Below are 27,755 nucleotides of genomic sequence, written 5' to 3'. Positions count from 1 at the left end.
ACATCAATTTTGACTGATAAACCTTTGACTACTTACTAAATTATACATTTATGGAAAATGTTAACTACTTATAATAAGATTCTAACCGTGTACTTAATAGCAGAAACCGCAAAAAAATATTAAATGATTGGTGAATGCTAAAAGATTTACTGTGATCTACTATAGTCTCATAAGGTTGAAATACCGTGTTTTATTAATTAAGCCCGTTATCCTTCATAAGAACCATTATATATATATATATATATAAATATATATATATATATATATATATATATATTCTCTCTTTTTTTTGAATATTAAAACAAAATTATTAATTGTGGTTAATCTTATTTGGGAGTAAGAGTGCATCTTTAACTGATTTCGTTTACGAATCACGTTACGTTTTAGGGTAGATTTTGATTTTTGTTCAGAATTTTAACATTTTACACAAGACATGGTCACGGCAATGCTTTGTGGAACCACATAGTTTATCATATGCGGAATTTCATTCCCCATTTTTTTAATTTCATCCAAAACATAAAATTAAGAAACACTAGACGCGTTAGAGCATTTTCATTGCAAAACAAAATGTTATGGCTCCAATGATTGCCCGCCGGGAATTTGTCATAAGACATACTTGTCTAGTTCACCTTACAGACTTTATCAGGTATGAAAACGATAAAGGTAATGTTGTTGGTATGGTGCTGCTGGATTTGCAGAAAGCGTTTGACACAGTCGACCATTCCATTCTTTTAATGAAACTACAAGCATCAGGTCTTAGTATTGACGTCCTAAATTGGTTCAAATCATATTTATCAGATAGACAGCAGCTTGTAGATGTCTCTGGTACTTATTCTTCCAATTCCAAAATAACATGTGGGGTTCCTCAGGGCTCAATCCTTGGACCCCTTCTCTTTTTAATTTATGTAAATGATATGTCAGCTGTGGTAAAAAATAAATTGCTTTTATATGCTGATGATTCTGGTATCCTGGTATCTGGTAAAAGTTTATCTGTTGTTGAAAAGGCGCTGACAGATGATATGGATTTGGTCAGCCAATGGTTAGTGGACAATAAGTTGTCACTGCACTTGGGTAAAACCGAGTCAATTTTATTTGGGTCCAAGCAAAAGCTTAGGTCACAATCTAACCTGCATATAACCTGTTCTGGTACATCCATTGAATCAACTTCATCTATCAAGTATCTTGGGATTACTATAGACCAAAATCTGTCATTTTGCTCCATGGCCGAGTCTGTTCTTAAGAAGGCCAACTCTCGGTTAAAATTTCTTTACCGCAAGAAAGAGTTTCTTACTCAGCATACCAAGAAACTTCTGGTTATGTCTCTAATTCAGTGTCACTATGAGTACGCATGCTCTGTTTGGTATAATAGCTTGACACAGTCTTTAAAAAATAAGTTACAAACTTGTCAAAATAAAATAATGAGATTTGTACTTGACTTAGATTCCAGAGCCCATATTGACCCATCCCACTTTAAGTCCCTTAGCTGGTTACCGGTCCACAGAAGAGTTGAACAGATAATGTTGTGTCATGTTTTTAAGATAAAAAATGGCCTGTCTCCGGATTACATGGGTGAACACTTTATTTCGCAAGATTCCGTACATAATTATAGTACAAGACTTAGTCAAAAGGGTGGGTATTGTCTACCTAAAGTCAAAAGTCATGGTTCTAAGTCCTTTGCTTTCTCTGGAATTAAACTATGGAATGATTTACCTGTAGAGTTAACGGAGATCAACAGGTTACAAAGTTTTAAGGTTGCCATCAAAAGGCATCTTATGAACAGTATTTAAATTTGTTTTTACCTATTTCGGCTCAGGATTTTAAATTGTTTGCTAATATCTTTTTACAATTTTAGAAATGTGTTTTAAATCCTAGCTGCAAACAGGAGTGTCACTAAATCAAGATTTGACTGTGATATACATTTTTATGACTCAATAGTACTTTTACACATGATTATATTTAGGTTCGCCTCTCTGTGTCATGCCGCCAATACAAAGGACCACAATGGAAATAAGGGCTTGCCCTTTTTTGTGTTATCCTTGGTGTTGGTGTGTATGTCATAGTTTTCTCGTATGTGATATAGTATTTAATAATGCTCATTATTTTATCCTATGTTATGTTGTTAACTATGTATATGCTTCCTATGCCGAAATAAATCTATCTATCTATCTGTTTTGAAAGTCTTGTCGATGCGAAGGTACCTACAACTTACAATTTTCATATGATCTAAATAAATACATCAAATAATGCGGGTTCCTTTGAGTCTGAAACATTTATTACAATTCAATGGTAGTTTTACCTTTAAACTAGTCAGATGCACATACTGACAGTCAGGCCCCAATTTCTCGAAACTTCTTAAGCTTAACAGGCTTAAGTTGGTTATTTCAATTAGCCAAAATACATACTTTAATTGAATTTTGATAAATGGAAAATGGTTTATTGTGATTATTATAATGATAATTCCTATAAGTAAGTAATTCTAAAGTATAAGAACTCCTTAAGAAGTGAATGTTACGCAATTTATTGAAAACCAAAAATAGTTAGCTTAGCTTTATCCTGTTATAAGGGACTTAAGAAGTTTCGAGAAATCGGGGCCAGATGCTTTGCTTTGTTTTATTATAACGTGTGTTTTCGGTTTTGCAGAGATCAACAATCAACAGGTCGTCACTACAGGGTTTTGTGAGTACTCATTCGTTCCTTTCGAGCTTTGAGATTCAGCGTTTAACATGGTTTGGTCCGTGGCATGAAATTACACGTCTACATAAAGAAATTCTTTATTTCTGTTTACCAAAGTGCTCCATATGTTACAAAACGTAATTGCTATATCTCCTAATTAAACTTAACATACTTCTTTAACCTATTTTAGTATATAGTTTAAAGGCTGTGGGCCTAAACGCGTCGTTTATTGTTTCCAGTCGGAGGATGCTACTACAATGGGAAGTCGTACACTCAAGGCCAGACCTGGGACGACGGTTGTATGTACGAATGTACCTGTGACGATGCAACTATGGGCAAATATAGCTGCTACAACAAGTACGTTTCGCAGTGTTCCCGTGCGGGACGCAATTTTCTAGTGAATACGAATTTATTTAAGCTCGATTGTGACGAAAGCTGATAGCTTTTGGTAACAAACTCTAGTTACCTGGTAAGAACAAGTACTAGTGTCCATTTTTCATATACCATTTTTTAAACAACCCGAGTGAGGATCCAACCACCTCCTCTATGACAGGCGGTCAACTCTTCCACAAGACCATTATCATCATTTGTATTCATCAAAATTTGGTAAAGGCAACGCAACGCGGTGGTAAAACTATCGAAGAACAATGTTTGTCAAACTAAAATAATTGTTTATAAGCATACATTCTCGACCCAGTCCGATGACAAAGTCATATCTTAAAATGTACTCCGGAGTTACGAAATTGTCCTTGTCCGCTTAAGCGGTCGACCTGGCTTCGGCTTTGTGCTATTCTTCTGTATTCTGTTCATATTAGGGAAAATAAGACTCTGTATTTAATATTAACACTCCCCCCTGCCTCAACAGGTGTCCTATTTACTACAATATGCCACCCCAGTGTACGCTGGTGAAGAAGAGCGGCGGCTGTTGTTTAGAGCCCGTCTGCCAGTTCAAGGGAACCCACCTCACAACCAACGGCCAGTCAACCGGAACATACAATGGAATGGGTGCGTTGGTTCTTAATGTTGATAAAAATTATATACGGGAACGCTCACCTCCGTTACATACTGCAAACTTTACAAGCAACGTGTGCGGATTATTGTTATTCTTCCAGGTTACTTAAGCTCTTTTTATATGACAAAAGTTTACCCTGGGGGCAAAGTTGTACCCGCGGATAATGAACACTAGGGGAAAATATGTGCATATAAACGCAAATGCCAACGGGACTAGACGAGGCAAATCAACATGGAGGCTTTTCTTTAAAAAAACCAAAACATTTCGTTCAAAGATATGACCTCCTATTTCAGCTGATACCTTGAAAATTATGTCCTTAAACACATTCTTTATATTCTAATTTGTTTCATTATATTTCTGAAATTACTGCAATATAATGTCCCTAAATTAGATTGGTAGCAATTACACACATAAACAATTGGCATTTTATTAAAGGAATATTTAAATTTATCAGTTAGAAATCATTCTAATACTCAACTTGACCTTTCTTAAAGTAATCACTGACGGCACGCCGAGCAAATGCCATTTGGTTTCATTATGTTTCATTTTTTTATTGCAGCTGTATGTATGTACAAAAGCATTCCATACTACCAGGGCCAGACATGGCAGGACGGCTGTGACAAGACCTGCTACTGCCAGGACGCCGAGGTCGGACTGTACACCTGCCAGTCGGTGTATGTATAGCATAATGTTGGTATACTTGCCATTAACCGCTTTGCAGATCAATTTAGGCAAAACCCGTCAGAATAGATTGTTCTGATTGAAAGGCGGGAAAACCGAGAGATGTCCGAAAATAACATGACTTTTTTATAAGAAATAATTAACAAATGTAAATATAATGTTTAATTGGGGCGAAAAAAAACGGCTGACAGTTCCGGATTAAAACTAAAACAACAACAAAGAAAGCCAAGGTTAGGTAATTCAATTTTTAAGTAAAGCTAAGAAGAATACTCTCCCTTGATACTTATTAAATTTTATCAAAATTTATTATCTAAAAGGAAACCGAACCGTCTCGCTTATGCTGTAAATATAAATCTTTTTTCTATATACTCAATGCCACTTCGACACCACCTAGAAAGTTCTTTAAATGATTTGCCTTTATCTAGCTGCGCCCACTACGACTCTGTGCCATCGGAATGCCACTTGGAGACACAGGCCGGCAAGTGCTGTGCGGAACCGGTTTGCACCTTCAACAAACAATATGGCCACTTCATTGGAACAGGAACGGTTTCCGGCAAGGGAACAGGTATATATTTCCATAATAAATGCAAGGAATGCATCTGCAATGTAATCGTTCATACCCTCAGCGCTTTATTGATAGAAAATAGTTTGTTTGTTGATAAAACATTAAAGATGCACTCTTACTCCCAATCAAGAGTTACCACAATAAATAATATTGTTTTAATATTTAAAAAGGATGAATAAATGTCAAAAACAATGGTTCTTATGAAGGATACCTGAATTTGAAAGCAATGAGCCTAAAACGCAAAACTTCTACCTTATAAAACTTAAGTAGACCTCAGTAAGCATTCACCAATCATTTAATATTTTTGCGCTTTCTGCTATTTAATACACGGTTACAATCTTGTTACCTGTAATTAATAATTTCCATAAATGCATTATTTAGTAAGTAGTTTGAGGTTAATCAGTCAAAATTTATGTTTGCTAGACATGTGTTTGTATTGATTTTGAATAAGAGTTTCAATTTGATGCAACTTACTTTATATCACATGTTTCTTTTCCAGGGGCCCTTCAAGTGACAACGCCGGTGCCATGTACCGATAAGATTCCTAACTGTGCGTCCTATGGCCAGGCAACATGCGCCGATGCGAACTATGTGGCCTGGGCACATGATCAGTGTACCCATTACTGCGGATTCTGTGGTTGGTATACATTTGGAGTCATTATTATCGGAAAACAACCTCGGATGTATATGGACGGTTAACAATGTCAGAAATCCGGGGGGTTTCAGTCCGCTGCAAGTAGATCACGTAGTAATTTAATTTAGCAGTTAAACTTAATGACTTAACTCTTAGAAATCTATATAATATTTGCAATTATACACTTCACGGACAATCGGTTTAAATTAAGACCAACACATACAAGGTATAACACTACATTTAATTAATGATTAAATTCAAAATGTAACGAACTACAGTTACTTTTACTGATTTACCGGCATACATCCGAGGCACCGTCGGTTTCGATAAAAATGGCCGTGGAGTTCTGAATGGTTGGTATATTGAAACCAATTTATGGTTTATGCTTAAAACTATGTACTAACAAAAACAGTTTGGTGCGTCGCAGTTACATTGCCATATATTTTGTGAATGTATATACTAATAATACTGGGCCAGCCTCTGTTTATATTTACCGCTTCACCTCCTGAAAATCATTAACGGCTGACCGCAGATTTCTGAAATAAATGAATTGAAAAACTTGAGAAAAACCTTCTTCTCTTTTGGCTGAATATAATTTTGATCACTAACACAAACACAAATATTGTCGAAGTTATTGACAGTTGCTGTTTTCTTTTGGCAGTATAAAGGTATTGTTTACGATGATAATGTCCTTCTTATATACACACAACACTATTGTACAATTAACTGTAGTGAACTTATTCATATAAACAAGAAGCATTGGCGACTTGGGCCAGGTTACGTTGAGATGCAATGCCATAGAGAATCCATAGTAAAATTTGTATGAGTTTTGGCGAATCCATACGCTATGATTTGATCAACATATCGTAAAAGATACACGACAATTCGTTTGAGAGAGTGTTTACACCCTTGACTTGAGACTGTATCGACGGCGTGGTCTGTGTTTAACGTTTAACGTCTTGATTTCCAGATGGAACAACCGACCCCGGGACCAAACGGTGAGTGTAAACCGTTTGTTAAGTTAATAAACTTGGTGTTATTGCTGTGGACTTATATTTCAATAATAACATCCCTTTTAAAACGTGGCTCTTTTACAAAGATAATCGAATAAAAAGTTATAAAAATATCATTAGTAACAGTTCCCAAATCATTATTGATAAGCCTGGGATTTTTTATAAAAAATAGGGGGAGGGGCGTGGTCAAAGGGTTGTGTCAAAGCAGCGCACCCTGCCCCTGTGAAAACGCCGGCATATCTATATGGTTATTTATACATTTCACCATTTTGAAGTGAGGAGTAATTTCAATTGCAACTTTCATGCCAAAAATGACATGGAATTAAATATTACCATTTAAAACGTTTACTGTACTTACGGTTGACGTTTACTGTACTTACGGTTGACGTTTACTGTACTTACGGTTGACGTTTACTGTACTTACGGTTTACTGTACTTACGGTTGACGTTTACTGTACTTACGGTTGACTTTTACTGTACTTACGGTTGACTTTTACTGTACTTACGGTTGACGTTTACTGTACTTACGGTTGACGTTTACTGTACTTACGGTTGACGTTTACTGTACTTACGGTTGACGTTTATTGTACTTACGGTTGACGTTTACTGTACTTACGGTTGACGTTTATTGTACTTACGGTTGACGTCTCGCTGTATTTTCTGTACAGACGTGTGCATATACAACGGCGTGGCCTACCACCAAGGCCAGCGATGGGACGACGGATGTGAACTGGAATGTGTATGCGATAACGCCGCCTATGGATTCTACAGATGTCAGAAAAAGTAAGATTATTTGACCATTGCTAAGGTATGCAACTGAGGACAAATTTACGAAGCATGCTTACTTGTTGTATGAAAATATTTTATTTACCTTTAGTTAAATGCTGTTTGCACTCCTACGCACAGGGTACAGACGGTCGAAAAATCGCTCTAAAAGCTCTCTATATGCTTATTAAATATTGTTCTCCTTAAACCAATTTTCGGACCACTTTGCGCATGATTGTGGCAGAACTGAAGGTTAAACACCACTCTTGCTGTTCATCTCAGGTGCGCTGATGTCGTCAATCTTCCCCTGGGATGCTCGCTGGTGAAGAACACCGGCGACTGTTGCTCCACGATCCAGTGCACGGGTAACACCGGCACGTTCACGAGCTCCCAAACCATCACCGGAACCATCGGTGGCAACCCGGCCCCGCAGCCAGGAGGCACGGCGACCGGAAACCCAGGAAGCATGATAACTGGAGCGCTCAGTAAGAATTTTCATTGGATTTTGTTGCATTTAAATTATGTTTCATACATATACCAATGAATAGCAGTGAATATTTAACACCAAACAGGTGAAATAATCATCTATACTTTTTATCAGGCGGTTGTCTGTACAAGGGAGCGTTGTACCAGGTTGGTCGTCGCTGGGACGACGGATGCTCTTACACGTGTGTGTGCGCGGATGGATCTACCGGGCAGTATAAATGTTCACCCAAGTAAGTAAATCCGTTTTAGATAATCATATTGATATATTATGCTATACACATTTTAGAATGGGGGTTGCTTGTACATGTATCGTGAGTTTGAAAAGACAATAGTAAAGAATAAAACAAGGTACCCGAAGTGATGTTAAATCACAATTGCTTGATTAATATGAATGATAGCTAGTTGAATACGGTAGTGGCCTATTACGCATTATATTTTTTTCGATAAAAATGGCCGAGGGGTTCCGAATGATATTTTCACTCAAACCGGGGTTAATGGTTACACACTACTATTTCCCTATACTTTTCAGTGTTAACGGGCAAAACTTCAGATCGGATAAAGATGCTATGTGTAGGGTTTCACGTATATGACAACCATGCATTTTCTTAAAATTCAGTTCAAAGTCAAATTATTTAAACAATACAAAAAGGTTTGTGACATTTCTCTTAAGAAAATTCGCTTACTTTGAAGTAAGGCACCGCTAATTTTCGAAGACCGGATTTTTTCCATGTTCTTTTTCCAGCCAAAAAATATATTCTCTAAGATATTCATGATTTTTTCTTTATCTGATTGCAGATAAAGGAATGAATTCAAAGTATAACATTTATAAATTCTGTGCATTAAATACTCACGATTTTACAAAACCTCAGTGTGAAGTTACATTCACAATCTATATATTATATAGACGTATACATTTATGCACGCTTTGGTCGCGGACAACATCCGGGGACTTGGGATTTATTTATAACGTTCCGCTACGTCAAGTTGATTTAACCATATTTCATTGTATAAATTATACCGTTATGCACAAGTCAATTGTAACCATGGCCTCCCCAGGTCCGGGGGTATACCGGGGATAGCTGGGGACATGGGCCGTGTTTTTACCTTCCAGGTGGCCTCACAGAGTGACGGGTTAATGCGGTGGTTTTGTCTTCGCGTCAAATATAGCGGGGAATGGGCCTTACCTAGGGTCCCTGGAGTTCGGGGGCATTCGGTGGGGGATTTTACCAATAGTTCGTTCCCGCAGGGCAGATATTTTACCCTGGCCGTGCTTTTACTTTCCAGGTGGCCCCGCAGGGCCGGGTGACCGCAGTGGTTTTGTCATAGCGCCAAATTAAGCGGAGATTGGGCCTTACCTAGGGTCCCTGGAGTTCGGGGGCATTCGGTGGGGGATTTTACCAATAGTTCGTTTCCCGCAGGGGAGATATTTTACCCGGGCTTGGCTGAACCGGAAGTCAAAGTCCCCGCTATTCCCCCGAGCTTGGAGGGGGGGGGGGGCGTGGTTACAATTGACTGGTGTATTACTCGTTCATATCACACATGGGTCAGGACACAAGTAATTACAACATAAGCAAAAGGTTACGTCATGTTCGGTTACCTACAACTCGAAATATAAATTCAAATTCACTGAGATCTTTGGTGACAGGTGTGATACTAGTATACTATGATCGCCGGTATTTTCCGCAGGTGCCCTACATTCGGCACACTTCCCACGGGATGCTCCCTTCGGTCTAACCCGAATGACCCGTGCTGTCAGCAGCCCGTCTGTCCCGTCGGAACTGTCACCTCCAATGGTCAGCCCGTGGTCATCGTGCCTACCTATGGCAATGCATTCACAGGTAGGACTGGGGCGGTATTCATAAAACTTCTTAAGTCATTTCCTTACTTTATCACATTTCTTAATTTTTTCTTTGTCAAATGAACAGAAATGTTTAAGTGTTTTAACATAAAAGTATGTTTTTGCAAAAACGTCAATAGGAAAAATGTATTTTGGAAATCCTTTACTTTTTATTTCATATGACTAAACAGATAATAAAATAGGAACTTATATCTGAACTTAAAATTTTTAAGTTTTATTGTGTGAAAAATAATAATACACTGCCGTAATGTTAGATATGTGTTTTAATTTTAATAATTGATTTTTACAAATGCAATATTTATCGAAACTTGAAGAAAAAAGTCTACACTTTCTTATTTGAATAACTTGCAGGATATGGTCAGCCGGTGATGCCCCAAGCCGGCACCCAGACTTCCGGTATGAACACTACCCCCGCCCCAGGTAGCGGCGGCACAGGCACCGTCATTACCGGAAGTGGTCGTAAGTATCTAATGACACATAAACCCGAGGACATGAAGTCATTTTGGCTGATTTCTGCCATTTCGGGCGATTTTATGGTCTTATATGAACCTGCATTGGTATGCATACATACGGTGACAATTCGTCATGGGGCGTATTTTCGCCTTTCGTTGCGAAAATGCGAAAACATGAAATGGCATTAATCAGTCACCATAGAAGTCGTTCCATCTGAAAAAAGTGGCATGGGATAAGATCTGAAGATCTCTGAAGATTAATGAATGCATCAGCAGCTAGTTAACCCGTCTCTGTTTTGTTTTGAAGATTTTAATAAATCTTATTTTTGCCATGATTACTTCATTTAAGACACATACGCTCTAAAAACGAGTTCTACCAATTTTCTTTAAATATCCAGGCGGATGTGTGTACAAGAGTAACACGTACGGACAAGGCGCCACCTGGGACGATGGCTGTCAGTATCGATGTGAGTGTCTTGACGCTACCGCCGGACAGTACAGGTGTACCGAAAGGTGAGAAACACATAGGCGATTCTGCAATTTTATTTCTTCCATTTACAAGAACTGTAAATTGATGAGTTGCATTTATGTTGACATTAAAACTATACTAACTTTAAGGCGGCATTTGCGCAGTTTTTCCCCACATTAAATTACAATGGAGGTAGCGTTTTAACCTTGGTAAAGTCGTCGTCCTGGGTAGCGGCTACATTTGTGACGTACACACATTGAAGTTTGGCCATAATTTTGTGAACATGACATTGTTTTGAAATGGAAATTTTATATTTCATGTAGTATAATGTGTTTAGAATGAGACTTTCATGACCTAGTTTGTACTCCTGCGCAGGTGCCCGGCGTACGTGAACCTGCCTCCCCAGTGCAGCCTACAGACGGATCCACACGACCACTGCTGCAAGACAGTCCACTGTGACTACAATATGGTCGTCACCACGCCCGCCCCCATCTTCGCCGTCACCACACCGCCCACTGGAGATGGTAACATTCTGCATTTTAGACATGTTACTTTTATTTTATGTTTCCATCTTGCAACGATCTGGAAAAGGCTGCATTTTTTTCCGACGGATTTTCTTTTATTTATTATAATGAACCTGAAGTAGTATACATTGTGATGCTTGCCTCCATTGCTGCCTTGTACTTCAATGTATTGAACGTGTGACTAGGTCTGAAAGTATGATTTTATTACATTATTATCATGCTTTAATATTACGTTGCTTAAATAACTGTTTCAGCCCTGTGTCACTACAAGGGCCTGTATTACCGACAGGGCGAGTCCTGGTATGACGGATGTGGACTCCAGTGCCGCTGTGAGGACGCCCTGAACCACTACTACCAGTGCACGGACAGGTAAACATGGACACCCAACCATGATGGCAATGATTGTTTAACCGTCGTAAAATATCTATTAAGTAGTAAACGGGATGATGTTCGGAAAAACATGTAGACATCGTTTGAACTTCAGTCGAACCCCGTTTGGTCGAACTCGCTTAGCTCGAATTCCTCGTTGGCTCGAACTGGATGTAAAGGACCGATTTCATTAAACTGTAGTTAAGCAATACCGCTTGGCTCGAATTTCGTGGTATTTTTGCCGGTTCCTGTGAGTTTGAGCCAGCGGGGATCTATTGTAGTCGTATATTACGATGGACACGACCATGACCTTACAAGTAACTTTATTTGTTTTCATTTGGATTCCCTTATTCTTTTTTCCCTGCCCTATTCGTTGTAACCCTATTATGGAGTTTTTAGTCTTTAGATTGATTTGTGTCCAAAAATCAGATTCACTTCTAAATATAACCCTCTACAGGTGCCCCAAGTACACCAACGTGCCTTCCACGTGCACATTCGTCGCCGACCCCAAGGACCCACAGTGTTGCCGGGTACCACAGTGTCAGAACGCCGGCGGAAATGTAGGAACAACGGGATTTGTTGGCGCCTTCACCGGATATGGCCACCCAACCAGCATCATATCTGGGCAGATCAGCCATACCAGTTACAACAGTAAGAACGGAGTTCTTTTTATCGCTGTGTAAGGTGATCAACCAATCATTAATTCAAACACAGATGTGGTATAGTTTTAAGTTACAAAATGTTAAATTTGAATATTGTTAATGTTTTAACCGAGTGCTGTTTTATATAGATATTGTGCTATTTAAGAAATAAATTAACACAATTGCTTTATAATCATAGTGATATTATATTTCATTACTTCTCTTATATATTTATATATCATAATCGTAGCATCATTCTGGTGTTACTCAAAAATGAAGTTCATGCAAAAAATGATATGATGATTTTCAATATACCTTAACACCTGCCTCAGTTAACACCTTAAGGGTGGGGGGGGGGAGCTAAAAACGTCCATCGTCCGGGTTTTTTATGGCAAAAATGAATAAAATATGCCCAAATGCACCAACACATATTTGCATCCTATTTATGAAGCCAAACTCTCTGTGACTTCGGCCAGTGTATGTGTATATAGGCATGGATAATGAATAATGAGTTTCATAAGCCCCCTTTCAAACTTTCAAATTGAATAAAGAAAAGTGCCGACAAAAAACAGCTCCTCTTTAAAATATGTTTATTTAAGCAATCGTAACAACTCGGCCATCTCCGGCAAGCTTCGAGCCAATTCCTATTGGATACTGGCCGAGGTGATCCGATTGTCATTTAAGTAGTTAAAAAATAATATCAGCCCGAATGTTGACTGTTCACACATTCCATATTATTATGGATTGTGGACACATTCCATATTATTATGGATTTATCTTATCTTGTTACATAACACTAGACACATATCAATATCGCAGTAGTATGACATTCAAGGACCTCGATCTGGTCTGCAATTCCCAGTTCACGGCATCGAATACTGCTAAATTGCTCAGTCCTGTACATATGTTTTTTATCCTTCAGGCAAATGTCTGTACAAGGGTCAGGTGTACGCCCAGGGCGCCACGTGGCAGGACGGCTGCGACTACGACTGTGAATGTGTTGACGCCAGCAAGGGAATGTACAGGTGTAATGAGAGGTGAGTGACGTCATTTCCAGTGTGAGGGGATCCATTTCCTCACGCAGTGAGATAGTTAGTGCAATACCTCACGCAGGAAAGATTTTGACATATTTAGTTATAAAATGAAAATACTGAAAGAACGCTTCATGAAAATATGAAATTAGAACAACTCCATCGTTTATAACGAAAGCTTTTAATCGCTATTGCCTTTGGAACTATGAAATTACTTTAACTATTTCATGTACGCCGTTCGACTCAATACGTTTCCTTTTACGCAGATGCGCAAGAATCGCGTCCGTACCAACTGGCTGTTCTTTCGGCCAGGACCCACGCGACGCGTGTTGCCAGGTACTGAAGTGTGACGCGGCCCAGACGTTCGGCACGTGCCAGGACAAGGTCAACTGCCAATCGTACGGCAGTTACGTATGTGGACAGCAGTATGAAGGATGGGCGAGGGAGAACTGCGGAAAATTCTGTGGCTACTGCGGTGGCGGTACGGGCTGCCTTGTTTGTTTTTTAAATTGGTTATTCATGAGGCTATAGATAGATTTGCGGCTGCTAATTTCCGAATTTTAAACACGTTGTCGCGTATGGTGTATTAATGGAGGTTTTGTATTTCTTCTATACTATTCAACTTTATTGTTGGATGTAATAGTGGTTTCCAAGCGCTAGATTGTGACCGTCAACTTTCTTTTGTTTATTTTTACGTATAGGTACCAACCCGTACTTGGCGACGGCGCCACCTAGCGGCGCATGCGTGGACGCGATCCCGAACTGTGCCCAATACGATGTCAGTGTGTGCACGGACGCCCAGTACCGTCCATGGGCCGTCGCCAATTGCCCAAAACACTGCAACATGTGTGGAGGTATGTGGAAACAATTTAAGCAATGGAATGCATACTTGTTTTTTGCTAGCGCCAAGAAAATATGATTAATGCATAAAATGAAAAATATATCAATGTTCATTCAATTCCACGTCAATTTTTGACACCTTTTTTCTAGTCACGGGCAAAGCATCTATGTTTACCTGGGGTCGTATTCAATAAGCGTCTTAGTGAATATTTTCAACTTAGTTAGATTTTCGTAATTTTTCACGACAATTTTTTTTAAATATCCGCTACTTTTGATCAGATCTATTCATGTGCATATATTGTTCCGACCGTTTTCTTGCTTATTTTCATAGTTTTGGTGTACATAGATTGTTCTTTTTCTTATAATTCAAATAAGAAAATAGCAAGTTTCTCTAAGTTGAAAAGTGTTTCTAAGATGCTTATTGAAATCCACCCCCTTGCAAGCATTTCTAGTCAAGAATACTAGTACAAGTACGAACAAGTTATGTATAGGTTTTCCCATAAGACAATGATATATTTTATTTTGTTAAGATATTTATTCCCATTATTTACTATTAAACATTTATTCGAGTTTGACATATTTTAGATAAATAAGTTGTATTCATCGTTCAGTGTATTTTTCACCAGTTCGTATTCTATTTCAGGGAGCATGACTGGTACGTAGGTTTTACTATCTAACTATTGCTCGATCTTGCTTGCGCGAGTTTCTGATGAAAACAGTCTACTTAAACTTCAAAAAAATCTTCATTCGGAAGTCCTCGGCCATTTTCCTTGAAAACAACTTCGGATGTTTCCGGGAAGTAGTTCGTAAACTTTTAAGTAAAAGTATAAATTAATTAAAGTGTTTAACGTGTATTTTGTATATCTTAGTTTTAATTGATTGCCAGTGATGTGAACTATTGCATATAAAATTTAGATTCGAAATAGTAATATCATTGAGTATAACTGCTAAATTGAAATTTCTACGCGATCTACTTGCAGCGTAGTTAAATGTTAAGATTTCTTTCATTGCAAACCGTCCATATACATCCGAGGTTGTTTTCGATGGCCGATGAGTTCCGAATGCAAAGCTCATATCATTGAAATTTGAACCGAATTACAATATATCGGTCAATTTCAACTTCCCGCTGACTTACACTATATCGGAAGTGAGCCTCTGATAGGCTGACGAAAAGGTCGCCTGAAGATGACCTCCTCTGTGTGGACTTCAGAACCTTATACAGAGACATTCGGAGCTACTCGGCCATTTTTATCGAAAACAACCTCGGATGTATGCCGGTACATCAGTTGAAGTAGTTCGTATTTTTTTTAATTATATCGTTAATTAAATGTAGTGTTTTAGAGTTGTATTTATTGATCTAAGTTTAAATTGATTGTCAGTGAAGTGTATTATTGAAAACATAATTAAGATTCCCAAGAGTTAAGTCAGAAAGTTTAACTGCTAAATAAAATTACTACGCGATCTACTTGCAGCGGACATTAACGTACCACTTTTTGAGTATGTAAACCGTCCAAATACATCCGAGGTTGTTTTCGATAAAAATGGCCGAGGAGTTCCGAATGATACAGAGAGTATATTCAGGATAAGGTTTTAGTCAGATTTGTAGGTTAAAGTAAACTTTTTTTTTGAATTTTAAAAGTTAAAATTAATGATATGAATAATCAATTCCGATCACAGGGACAGGGTGCATTGTTTTGACACAAACCTATGACCACGCACCCCACTGTTCTGAATTAATCCCAAGCTTATTGATAATGATGGGAGATCTGTTACATTTTTTTTAAATTTTTTATTCTATAATCTTTGATTTGTAATTTATCATTAGTAACAGTTCTCCCAGCATTACCTATAAGCCTTGGATTGTTTCAAAACAATGGGGGCGTGGTCATAGGGGGTTGTCAAAACATCGCACCTTGCCCCTATGATTCCGATTTGAAAACAGTTGTAAACCAAAGTAATGCATAATCGTTTTGAAAGTTAATAACGAGGATGAACATTGATGTCCATAGGCGCAGGGACGGGGATAATCACTGGTAAGCATGTTCATAGTTTGCAAGGCTTTTATTATTGATATGTGCGTTTGCTTATCTTAGGTTTAGTTCGGGCTTTGCCTTAAATCTTTAAGCCGGGGACGACCAGCTTGCTTATGGATAAACGCCGGGATTGATGATTTATTCAGAATTATCTGTATGTATGTTTGACTTTATACCAAAACGCTGTCGTTCCACATATTTTGTTGTTAATAAGGATATAATGAATATATAGACTATACTTATTTGATTTTTGGAACAGGCACTGGTACTGGTACGGGAACTGGCACTGGTACTGGTACGGGAACTAGCACTGGTACAGGTACGGGAACTGGTACCGGTACAGGAACTGGCACTATCACAGGTAATGATACAAGGGATTTGGAGCGTACCAAATGGTTGTTGGGACATTTTACACGATAGTTCCTTGGAATTATCAATAAAACATTGTCGAATTCCGCGCTCTGCTATTTCTATGACTCTGCAGAGTATTGTATCCAATGGAGTTGTATTAGATTATAAGGGAAACTTGTTTTGCTCCCCACCAAGGGCAATTTTGTAGAACATGATTTTATGAAAGTGTATCATCATATAAACATTTTAAGACATGTTTACGCCTTGGCCGTTGGGGCGTCTGGAAACTAAAGCACCATGTTAAAAAATCGTTACTAAATAATTATCAGCTTTTGAACATAATGTTTACTTGTAAAAAAACTATGAAAGAAAACGTATAGAAAACTGTTTTAATTTAATTATACATGACGTAATAAAACATCATATTTTTTTTTCAGCGAAAAAAGATGTTTCATGTCTGAAAAAACTGTTATTTACGTTACTTCCAAACTTGCAATTTTTTATGATGAACAATAAACTACAAAATAATCTGCATCGATTTTTCGGAGAAGACTAATTCAACATTAAACTTCAGACATAACTGATGAATAAGACATAAACTCAAGTATGGTTTCACTGTAATAAATTTACGTGTATGACGTCACATCATAAGAAAAGAAAACTACCTGTTTATACATATTTTACAAATAAGGCCTGCAGTGAGCATTTGATGTCACTTTGCAATGCTATCTATACAATGCTCCTTGTTCATGGCATAAAAGCAAAGTGCACAAATAATAAAGAAAACCAATCACATATTGTGATAAATGTGCATGTAGAATACATTACTTTGTAAAAAAACAACTTTACAAACAACTTTAATGTTAACAGGACAAAATTTATTGACTTAACACTTTTCTCATCATGTTATATTCTATTATGCAAGTTTTAGTTGCAAAAAATGAGCGACTCTAAAATTTAAAGACATACGACAAAAAACACCAATTTTCATATTAAATACGTTACTTCAAATTTCTTTCACATCACTTGACATGTTGACTAGATAACACAACACTTCTAAATGTTTTATGTTAATGGAATAGAAATATCACAATTACATTTTAAACGGATATAACATTGCATCTGTAAATTGTAGTAATAAATATGGACGCTGTATAGAGTATGAATAAAATATATCTCTTTTATATGCCATTTTACAATTTCTGTTGAACAAATACATATATTTTATGTAATTGTGTTTTTACATTTAATAGTTTGCTATTCTATTTGATCTAACCCGTTTTTTACATAATTTTTAACATTCAACACTTTTGTTTTAGTAACAAAATCATGGTTACGTAAGTTATACTAGTGGTTTAAATTAGGAATAAAACAGCGTATAACTACAGTGTTTAATTTGTAAAAAGTATTAGTGCTTTATCAGGATGAATCGTTGTTGTGCAAAATACAATTGTAAGCTACGTAGATTACACACGCATTATCTGTGCAATCATAAGGAAGTTTAAGGAAATTTTGATGAAATTGTGTAATACGTATTTAGAATATAACATACCTTTTTATCAAGCGAAATGACATAACTTTATTTGTTTAAGCACTCTGTGTAACCTATCATTTTTGTAAAAACGTTGTTTTTATATTACATTTAAAAAGTCACGAAATATACACCAATTCGTGCAGTCTGAATTATTTAAAAACCCTTCATAGAACTTAAGATGGATCATTTACCAACTTATTTTATCTCATTAAAAACCATCATTATACATGGAAGAAAAAGTGGTGATAAAATTATAAAAAAAAACATATGTTTTATTCAGAACTGTTCGATATATCTCTTGGAGTGAAACAAGGGGAACCTCTTTCTCCTCTTTTATTTATTTTGTTTATTAATGACATTCGGGAGTATTTAGATTTTGAAAATCTAACCCAGAACGATATAATTAAGCTGTTTCTATACACGTTACTAATTGCTGACGACATTGCTCTGTTCACAACTGACCCTAATAGTCTTCAAGCACAACTTGATGCAATACATAGATATTTATGCAAGTTGGGTCTTGAAAATTAATCTAAAAAACTAAAATATGTATTTTTGAAAAATGAAAAACATTGAATCGCTTTGTTTGGTCCATTGATAATAATGTTGTCGAAACAATGGATATCTTCTGTTATTTGGGTATTAAATTCAATTACAATGGAACTTTTTGTAAATGCAGTTAAAGCGCTGAAAGATCAAGCTTTGAAAGCATATAATCACATTGTATCAATTTTTGGTAGAGTTAAACACGACGTTTAGACTAAACTCTTATTGTTCGACTCTATGATTGCTCCTATTCTTATGTATGGTTGTGAGGTTTGGGGTATATGTGACATGAAATAGGTGGATAAACTCCACCTTAAATATTGTAAAAACATTCTTGGAGTTCGCTCTCAAACTTCTAATGCTGCTCTACTAAGAGAGCAAGGACGATTCAGAGCACTTAAAGTTTGGTGCAATATGAAATCTTCCCCAACCTCGCTTATAAATAATATATATTGTGAAAAGTTAATGATGTTAGTTTTGTTTACTGCAATGCTAAGGATAACTGGTCTAAATATATGAAGAATGTGTTAGACACCCTCGGTTTTAGTAATGTTTGGTCTTCTGATCATATATCAAATTGTTGTTTTATATCGTTAAGACAACGCCGCCACGATCAATATGTAAAACACTGGACTGACACCATTCATTCACTACCGAAGTTAAATTATTATAAACAACTCAAGTTAAATTTTGAATTTGAAAAGAATCTCGATTTCATAGAAATATAGAATTGCATTAACGGGGTTGCGACTATGTTCTCACATTCTTGAAATTGAAGTTGGAAGTTACAATCTGAATTTAATTTTTTGCTTGCTTGTCCTTTTTTATGACTTACGTCTACAATTCAATGTTTTCAATTCGTGGAATACCTTGAATAAATTTAGGGTTTTAATATCCTCAAAAGCACAAACAATATAAGACATGTATCTTAATACATTTACAATGCTTTTCAACGACGTTCTGCCAGTATTGACGCAGTTGCTTCATAGTTAGATAGTACAATCAAGTAAATTGTTATTGTGTCTATACTATGTACGTGTGAAATGTTTTTTGTTAGTTTATTTTGTATTTGTCACCTTTTAAATTTGTGTACATTTCATCCTATGTGTATGTTTATGGCCAAAGGCTTATGTATTGCCGATATTGCAAATTAACTTGGAACTGTAATCTTACTCTTCTTAGGAACTGGGTCTGGTAGCTGTATGGACAAGTTATCCAACTGCGCTGCCTACACTCAAGATGCGTGCACGGGATTGTACGAGCAATGGGCACGTGACAACTGCGCACACTACTGTAACCTCTGTCCAGGTAATTGGTACCTGTTTGTACATACACTTGCTTTAAGACCTCGTGAGAACCATCTTCCAAACACCCACTGTTACTGTAGACAATTAGTCATTGTCCGTCGCCCGTCGTTGGCGTCGTCGTTAAGAAATTAAGAGGTGTTTTAAGTTAAGAAAATGTGTTATATTCTGTTCTCTGCATATGATGTAAAGTAATTGACAAAACATTTGTTGTAACCGCTGTTTCAGCGACAGGTTCTGGTGGTGTAATAACCGGATCCGGTACCGCGGCACCGGGCACTGGGACAGGGACGGGAACGGGAACCGGCACCGGCACTGGCTCTGGATATGTGGGATACAGTGAGTATTTTAAACTCCTCCTTCATTTTAATAGACTTCTTATATCAATAAGGCTGAAACTTCCTGACATTTTATACATTCTAATGGCATGATTATAAAACATAAACTATATCTAAAGTATTACAAAAGCAGTCTAAATTTCTGACTGTTCATTGAGAGTAATTGTTAAAGCGACAATATCTTCACCATTGCAGTTATTCGCCCGAGGTCATTCAATGATATTCTCAGACAATATCAATTTCTTTAAAATCATATCGTGATGTTCGCTTTATTTCACTACGAAGTATGCGATCAGAGAACATGACTTTGGAGGCCATAGCCGCCGTAAAACGATTACTTGGGATCTGATTTTAATGACATTTGGACAGAGTCAGCAGTGTTTTGTTGTATTTTCAGGTGGCGGTTGCGTATATAAGGGTCGGTATTACGGAGCTGGTGACCATTGGTATGACGGCTGTGACTACAACTGTACATGTGAGAACGGACAGACGGGCTTCTACAGGTGTGGAGATAGGTAAGAGAAAACCAAGGGATAGGTTCTTTTTAATTTGTCCCATTCGGGAGCGGCTTGTCTTAAATAGGAGATGTATATGGTATGTATATGATACATGTATATATAACTAGCACAGGCTGAAGAGTCGTTAGGGAGAGGCCTGTCTTGAAAAGGGAATGTATTACCTGTACAGGCTGAGCCATCGGGAGAGGCCTGTCTTGAATAGGGAATCTATTACATGTACAGGCTGAGCCATCGGGAGAGGCCTGTCTTGAATAGGGAATGTATTACCTGTACAGGCTGAGCCATCGGGAGGGGTTTGTCTTGTATAGGGAATGTATTACCTGAAAGGTTTGTCTTAAATAGTGAATGTAATACCTTACAGGCTGAGCAATCGGGAGAGGGTTGTCTTGAATAGGGAATGTAATACCTGTACAGGCTGAGCCATCGTGAGAGGTCTGTCTTGAATCGGGAATGCATTACTAGTACAGACTGAGCCATGGGGAGGCGCTTGTTTTGAATAGGGAATGAATTACTTGTACAGGCTGAGCCATCGGGAGAGGCTTGTTTAGAATGGAGAATGTATGACTGGTACAGTCTGGGTCATCGGGAGAGGCTTGCCTTGAAAAAGGAATGTGTTTTAACTAATTCAGGCTAGTATGTATAAATAGTTCAGGCTGAGCCATCGGGAGAGGCCTGTCTTGAAAAGGGAATGTATTACCTGTACAGGCTGAGCCATCGGGAGAGGCCTGTCTTGAATAGGGAATGTATTACCTGTACAGGCTGAGCCATCGGGAGAGGCCTGTCTTGAATAGGGAATCTATTACATGTACAGGCTGAGCCATCGGGATAGGCCTGTCTTGAATAGGGAATGTATTACCTGTACAGGCTGAGCCATCGGGAGGGGTTTGTCTTGTATAGGGAATGTATTACCTGAAAGGTTTGTCTTAAATAGTGAATGTAATACCTGTACAGGCTGAGCAATCGGGAGAGGTCTGTCTTGAATCGGGAATGTATTACCTGTACAGGCTGAGCCATCGGGAGAGGCCTGTCTTGAATAGGGAATCTATTACATGTACAGGCTGAGCCATCGGGAGAGGCCTGTCTTGAATAGGGAATGTATTACCTGTACAGGCTGAGCCATCGGGAGGGGTTTGTCTTGTATAGGGAATGTATTACCTGAAAGGTTTGTCTTAAATAGTGAATGTAATACCTGTACAGGCTGAGCAATCGGGAGAGGTCTGTCTTGAATCGGGAATGTAATACCTGTACAAGCTGAGCCATCGTGAGAGGTCTGTCTTGAATCGGGAATGCATTACTAGTACAGACTGAGCCATCGGGAGGCGCTTGTTTTGAATAGGGAATGAATTACTTGTACAGGCTGAGCCATCGGGAGAGGCTTGTTTAGAATGGAGAATGTATGACTGGTACAGTCTGGGCCATCGGGAGAGGCTTGCCTTGAAAAAGGAATGTGTTTTAACTAATTCAGGCTAGTATGTATAAATAGTTCAGGCTGAGCCATCGGGAGGGGCTTGTCTTGAATATAGAATGTATTAATTGTGCAGACTTAGCCATCGGGAGAGGCTTGTATTCAATAGGGAATGTATAACTAGTACAGACTGGGTCATCGGGAGGGGCTTGTCTTGAATAGGGATTCCTAAAACAAGTTCCTGTTTGATGTGGTTCAGGCTAGGTTGCTCCAATAGAATCAGATTACAATATTGGCATAATAAATGGTAGTTGGTGAAATTCAATTGCGTTAGTAACCGTGAGGGCTTGGTAGTTATTACTAAGGAGATTTTAAAGCAAGTTTTGTTCATGCTTCTTAAATATGTTTATATGTTAATGCAATTTGGCAGACGGACAAAACATGTTTCGTCTTGTATGTACAATTAAGCCAATGACTTTTTAAACCCCAATATTGACATGCTTTATCACAATCAGGTGTCCCACGTATAATTTGGCGGCGGGCTGCGTATTGAGGACGGTTGCTGAACAGTGTTGCGGTGTACCGGACTGCACGGGAGCCACGGGCACAGGGACAGGCACCATGACCGGTACGTGTTGCAACATTACCGGAATTTGGATACGTACTATTACTTTTGTACTATGAGCACCATATATAGGAAAATATCTACATTCGCACTCGATTTTTTGAACGATAAATTTTGCGTTCTTTTTGCATGATCCGTTCGACCTTTCGTGACCTCTTACTGACCTGGGGCATGCATATGTAAAACACAAATTAAAAACACTCTCGAAAGTATTCTTTCCTTTATTGTAATTAAATCGCGGAGAAATAAAATGATAAATTTGTGAAAAGGGGAAATGTAAATATAAGCATCGATGCTTATTCTTTTTTCCTTTATGCAGTTTGAACGATTTTGCACGGAAAAGAAGAATCACTCCGTAATACCTTTAAAAGCTGTGTAGTTTAACGTCATAACATTATCTTTCGCATTTACTTTATATTTAAATCTTGCATTTTATTGATAGTGTTTATTGCACGTATGTAGAACATGTATAAGAAATTACGGAATGTGGCAGATCCGGGGTCTAGTTGTAACACACTCGACTGTCAATCCAGAGGTCGTAGGTTCGATTCCCCGCCGCACCACTAAGAATATTTCTAATCGTCTTCCGCCAGGGACGTTCAATGGAGGTCACGTGTGGCAGTGCTATACACTGGTGCACGTTAAAGAACCAGGGCTACATTCTGTCAGTGCACTTTGCTCCAAAAACCTAATATGACTAACAATCTTATCGGAGCACTCGCCGAATGGGCCTTGCCCAAGTGTGAGAATAAATAAGCTTACACACCACCTGTGTAGTTTGTATTTTGAGTTGGCCTGTGGTCTTACAGGTCAGACGACCGGCTGTTACTACAAGAACAACGTGTATACGCAGAGCCAGACGTGGAGGGACGGGTGCGACTATAAATGTGAATGTGTCGACGCCTCGATGGGACGCTACAGATGCACTGCTCTGTAAGTTGGTCACCTGCTGGTTTCAAAGGCAATGGCAATGCAGCACTTTTATAGAACCCAAGTCTTAATACAAAGTATATGAGAATTTAAGTAATTCCGCCATTAAAATTTAAGAAATGAAGACCGCCCCAATTTCATGAAACTTCTTAAGCTTAACAGGATTAAATAGCTTATATCAATATGCCAATATACATACTTAGATATAAGGGACTTAAGAAGTTTCGAAACATTAGGGCCTGGGGCCGCATTGATCAAGCAAATTTGTGAATATTTCGAAGTTAGTGAACATTTCGTAGTATTTGACAACGATTATTTAAAACACACTCTACTTTACATGAAATTTATTCATATACATTATATTGTTTAAACCATTTTCTTGCTTATTTTCATATTTTCATGTACAAATGTTGTCTGTTTTCTTTCAATTCAACAAAAAGGCTATTTTTCACTAATTTAAAAATTGTCACTAAGATGCATTATGCATACGATCCCCTCGGGCTGTATTTACAAAGCATATTAGTGAGTAATTGTAAGAAAATCAATATAATATTAGAATGTTATTTTAAGAAAGGGTATATTTTTATGAACTTTATGCATATGCATCTATTCGTGTCCATATTTTGTATACAAACATTGTTAGTTTCTTTTCCTTAAAATGCAAGTTGAAAAAAGGACAACTTTCCATTTAGTTCAAAATTTAACATAAACGACCATTGTTCCGCCATATCCGGCACTATTTACACAAGAAAGACAACTCGAATTAACTACTTATCCATGACATTATGTTCTCCTATGAATGTCGCACCGCAAAATCCATGAACAATTGTGTCGTCGTTCTTGCCCTTCTAGTATCATTATTTGCGGCATACATGGATTAAATCTGATCTTAATCGCGTGAACTTTCCAAATGCAAAAATGATTGACCAAATTTAATATTTATTTCTTCACCATTAACGTGTAACAAGAACCTTTACTGACATGCTTAAATACACATGTAGATCAGGCTGGTATTCAATGTTGGATCTAAGAACGATGTAGCTAATCGGATTAATGATTATTAATAACTAACCAATAGAGTGAATTATGTCAAATATGAATGACTGTAAGATTGATTTGATATGCATAATGAATACAACCCCTGTGTCATTTTGATAAGTGCTAGAAACTTTACTTTCACGGTAGATCATATCTTTGAATATTATCCCAAGTTTCCTGGACTCCTATTATTTATTTTATGTCTCTTTACACGTGCTTGGGTGTATTGTAAGCCATGGATATGTCTGTTCTTCAAGTCTTATATCATTAACGTCCTTCAGTTTGCTAAATGAACATTTTTCTCTTAACAGATGTGTGGTGTGGAACCTTCCCCCGACCTGCCACTTGGACGCTCCAGCCCCCGGAAAGTGCTGCCAGACTCCCAACTGCCCTTCAGATGTCGTCCTAAGTTACCCACCAGGCTATACGGTGGAATAAGAAACGCTTCACGACGTTTTCAAGACGTTCGGTCACCTTTATAAAGTTTTTCTTGTACAAAAGTTATGGGTTTTAATTGTCTGAGATTTTTCTTGAAATATTTGTTCATTGTGTTTTGTAAATAAATTACAAGATGTTGAAATGTTCCTGTTCTGTTTGTTTGTTTATTCTTTTAATAATGTTACTTTGCGTTGGGTGTTGGTTCGATTAAAGCGACACTCTTGTTAAAAATCAATACATATACATGTATAACAAACATGAGAGATAAACCTTTATCTACTTAATTAATAATTCTTCTATGGAAAATATAACTTACTGATAACAAGATTGTAACCGTGTATTTGAAAGCTAACAAAGGCAAAAATAATGAGTGATCAAAGATTTACCATGAAATTCTATCATCTCATAAGGTAGAATACCGTGTTTTCTGCATCTTTCTTTCAAATTAAACTCAATATCCTTCATAAGAACCATTGTTTTTGTTTTTTCACATGTATTCATCATTTTTGGTTTACTTAATCAATTGTATTAACTAGGGTAAATCTTATTTGGGTGTAAGAGTGCTTCTTTAACGAGACTGAACAACTCCAGTTGCGGAATAATGCTACCAAATGCATAGATTTCATCGATATCTTTTTTACTTCACATACATCTATAAAATAGGCTTCTAAGCGCAAACTCTGTAAGTTATTTGTATACTGATAATTATTTTTTAGGGAACAACACAGTAGTTATTTGCAAATGTTAGGCTCCCAAATAGACAAAACGCTATGAGATGACGCATAGTTAAGTTTATACTTAAGAGGTGTTTAAACGGTTTGCAACATTATATTTTAAACTCAGTTTCACAACAACAACAATGTCTCCGTACATGAGAGACGGGGTCCTGGGTCCTGGGTGGGGTTGGGGCGGGTGGTGGGGGAGCAAAAGAAACAGGCGAATAAGCGAAAACACAAAGGATTTCTATGTTGTACACTGTCAGTAAATGTCGGTCATTGTAGGTCAAAGGTTCGTACGCATTTTTTAAAAATAAGATTAAAGGGACTAGACACCAGATGATACAATTGCAAGAAGAAAAGAAAATAGTCGAACACTTACATAACATTGACATCGTTTAAACATCGTATTGAATCTAACTTACTGATCTATCACATCGCAAACGACACTTGCATCTTTCGCAGTTTTGGCGCATTTTTTAACTTCGAAAGTATGCTTATTAATGACAGGCTTTGATAAATTACCGCTTCAAATGGCCACATTCAGGAAAGGATACTAACACATTCATAAGTTTACAAAATGTTACCATATTTTTAAATATAATTCTTTCAAGAAATATATTGTATATATGTAGCATACGTTTATAGACCTAAACATAAAGATAATGCTACTTATCTTTATCTAAAAGTAAACATATTGGATACTCAACAACACTGCTAAACGAAAAGCCCTCTTTTCCCCTGTAAGTAATCACTGTTTTCTCTCCTGCACCTCTTATACCATCCAAAATGCTACCCCTGTGTACCCTCCGTTAATACGGATGTTCGGTAGCAGTCAATCGTTTAGTCATCATTCGATTGTTCATCGTAAGATGCGAATCGGGGATCCCAAATTTCTATCTATAAGGCATTGAAGGTAAATTTCGGCAATATCTGTCTCTAAAAAATATAAAGCTATTGTTTTTGTTAAACAGGTACTATGTTACGACTGTTTCTTATATAGGGCCAATTTAAATTCGAAACTGTGCTAGAAACACCCTACCTTTCAAATCTGAAGCTAAGCTTTAAAGCTGTACTCTCACAGATTGAACGTTTTGACACCTTTTTTGTCTTGGAACGAGAATTTTCTTTGCGTAAATATCTGCAAACTAATGGTAAAAGACTGCTGACTAAAGATCCGTCCCAAAATTGATGTTTTATGCATTTTTCTTAGTAACGGTTTAAGCCATAAAACATTAAATTTGGAATGGAAATATGAAGATCTGCGATCTGATTTTTTGTCAGCAGTCTTTAATCACTGGTAAGCAGATATTTTCGCAATATTTTCCAATTCCAAGACAATTTTTTTTTAAAAAAAAATGGAAAAACGGTAAATCTGTGAGAGGGCAGTTTTAAACCTGATGTCTGCAACCCGGTGTTAATCAATCTCCAACGCAGTGTTCTCAATAATTTACATTTCATTTACCAAAATAACGTTTTTTTCTATTGACACGGGATTTTCATGTTGTGTGCTCAAACACCTTAGCGATGTATATTCATGTGTTCGTTCATTATGCTCAGACCAGAGTTTCCCCAGATCAATGGCCTATGTGAGGTTGAAGTGATTCCAAATTCCTACCACTCTGGCAATATTCATGTTAATTGAACATAAACTCGTGAATGCCTCGAACATGAGCCATCACAGCATATTGAGGTATAAGGCAATGCTCACATGTTAATGTGCTCAAACCAGACTTTTCCGAATACAATGGTATATTTGAGGTTGAAGAGATTCCAAATGCCGACCACTCTTGCATAGTGGCAATAGCCATGATAATTTTAAGCAAACGTGTCAATGCCTAGAACATGAGCCATGAAAGAGTATCATTATTATCTATAGTTCACATTATAGGCCCTGAACCTAGTTATCATTACACTTTCTGTTAAGGACCTCTTAGTCGAATAATCGGGTCAGTTCGTCCCAAAA

At 37.5% G+C, this 27,755-nt stretch overlaps 1 protein-coding gene across 1 annotated transcript in view; it reads left to right on the top strand.

The window, feature by feature from the left end:
• LOC128244368 (uncharacterized) overlaps nucleotides 1-25,135 on the top strand; it is a 35,998-nt gene extending 10,863 nt beyond the window's left edge. The window contains exons 16-44 of the mRNA XM_052962382.1: nucleotides 2,641-2,676; nucleotides 2,913-3,030; nucleotides 3,539-3,678; nucleotides 4,245-4,359; nucleotides 4,792-4,931; nucleotides 5,431-5,572; nucleotides 6,227-6,233; nucleotides 6,536-6,563; nucleotides 7,247-7,361; nucleotides 7,626-7,828; nucleotides 7,945-8,059; nucleotides 9,516-9,667; nucleotides 10,039-10,146; nucleotides 10,538-10,652; nucleotides 10,984-11,132; nucleotides 11,387-11,501; nucleotides 11,959-12,152; nucleotides 13,065-13,179; nucleotides 13,440-13,654; nucleotides 13,875-14,027; nucleotides 14,657-14,668; nucleotides 16,023-16,046; nucleotides 16,306-16,407; nucleotides 19,660-19,785; nucleotides 20,010-20,120; nucleotides 20,517-20,634; nucleotides 22,558-22,670; nucleotides 23,477-23,600; nucleotides 24,947-25,135. Coding sequence (XP_052818342.1) covers nucleotides 2,641-2,676; nucleotides 2,913-3,030; nucleotides 3,539-3,678; nucleotides 4,245-4,359; nucleotides 4,792-4,931; nucleotides 5,431-5,572; nucleotides 6,227-6,233; nucleotides 6,536-6,563; nucleotides 7,247-7,361; nucleotides 7,626-7,828; nucleotides 7,945-8,059; nucleotides 9,516-9,667; nucleotides 10,039-10,146; nucleotides 10,538-10,652; nucleotides 10,984-11,132; nucleotides 11,387-11,501; nucleotides 11,959-12,152; nucleotides 13,065-13,179; nucleotides 13,440-13,654; nucleotides 13,875-14,027; nucleotides 14,657-14,668; nucleotides 16,023-16,046; nucleotides 16,306-16,407; nucleotides 19,660-19,785; nucleotides 20,010-20,120; nucleotides 20,517-20,634; nucleotides 22,558-22,670; nucleotides 23,477-23,600; nucleotides 24,947-25,073 — 3,332 coding nt within the window. The 3' untranslated portion in view covers nucleotides 25,074-25,135. The remainder of the gene's footprint in view (nucleotides 1-2,640; nucleotides 2,677-2,912; nucleotides 3,031-3,538; nucleotides 3,679-4,244; nucleotides 4,360-4,791; nucleotides 4,932-5,430; nucleotides 5,573-6,226; nucleotides 6,234-6,535; nucleotides 6,564-7,246; nucleotides 7,362-7,625; nucleotides 7,829-7,944; nucleotides 8,060-9,515; nucleotides 9,668-10,038; nucleotides 10,147-10,537; nucleotides 10,653-10,983; nucleotides 11,133-11,386; nucleotides 11,502-11,958; nucleotides 12,153-13,064; nucleotides 13,180-13,439; nucleotides 13,655-13,874; nucleotides 14,028-14,656; nucleotides 14,669-16,022; nucleotides 16,047-16,305; nucleotides 16,408-19,659; nucleotides 19,786-20,009; nucleotides 20,121-20,516; nucleotides 20,635-22,557; nucleotides 22,671-23,476; nucleotides 23,601-24,946) is intronic.
• Nucleotides 25,136-27,755: the final 2,620 nt, after the last annotated feature.

The sequence above is a fragment of the Mya arenaria genome, chromosome 8 (genome assembly GCF_026914265.1).
Source record: "Mya arenaria isolate MELC-2E11 chromosome 8, ASM2691426v1".
Taxonomy (NCBI): domain Eukaryota; kingdom Metazoa; phylum Mollusca; class Bivalvia; order Myida; family Myidae; genus Mya; species Mya arenaria.
Note: the sequence above shows the minus strand (reverse complement) of the source record. Positions and strands in the feature narration are given on the sequence as shown.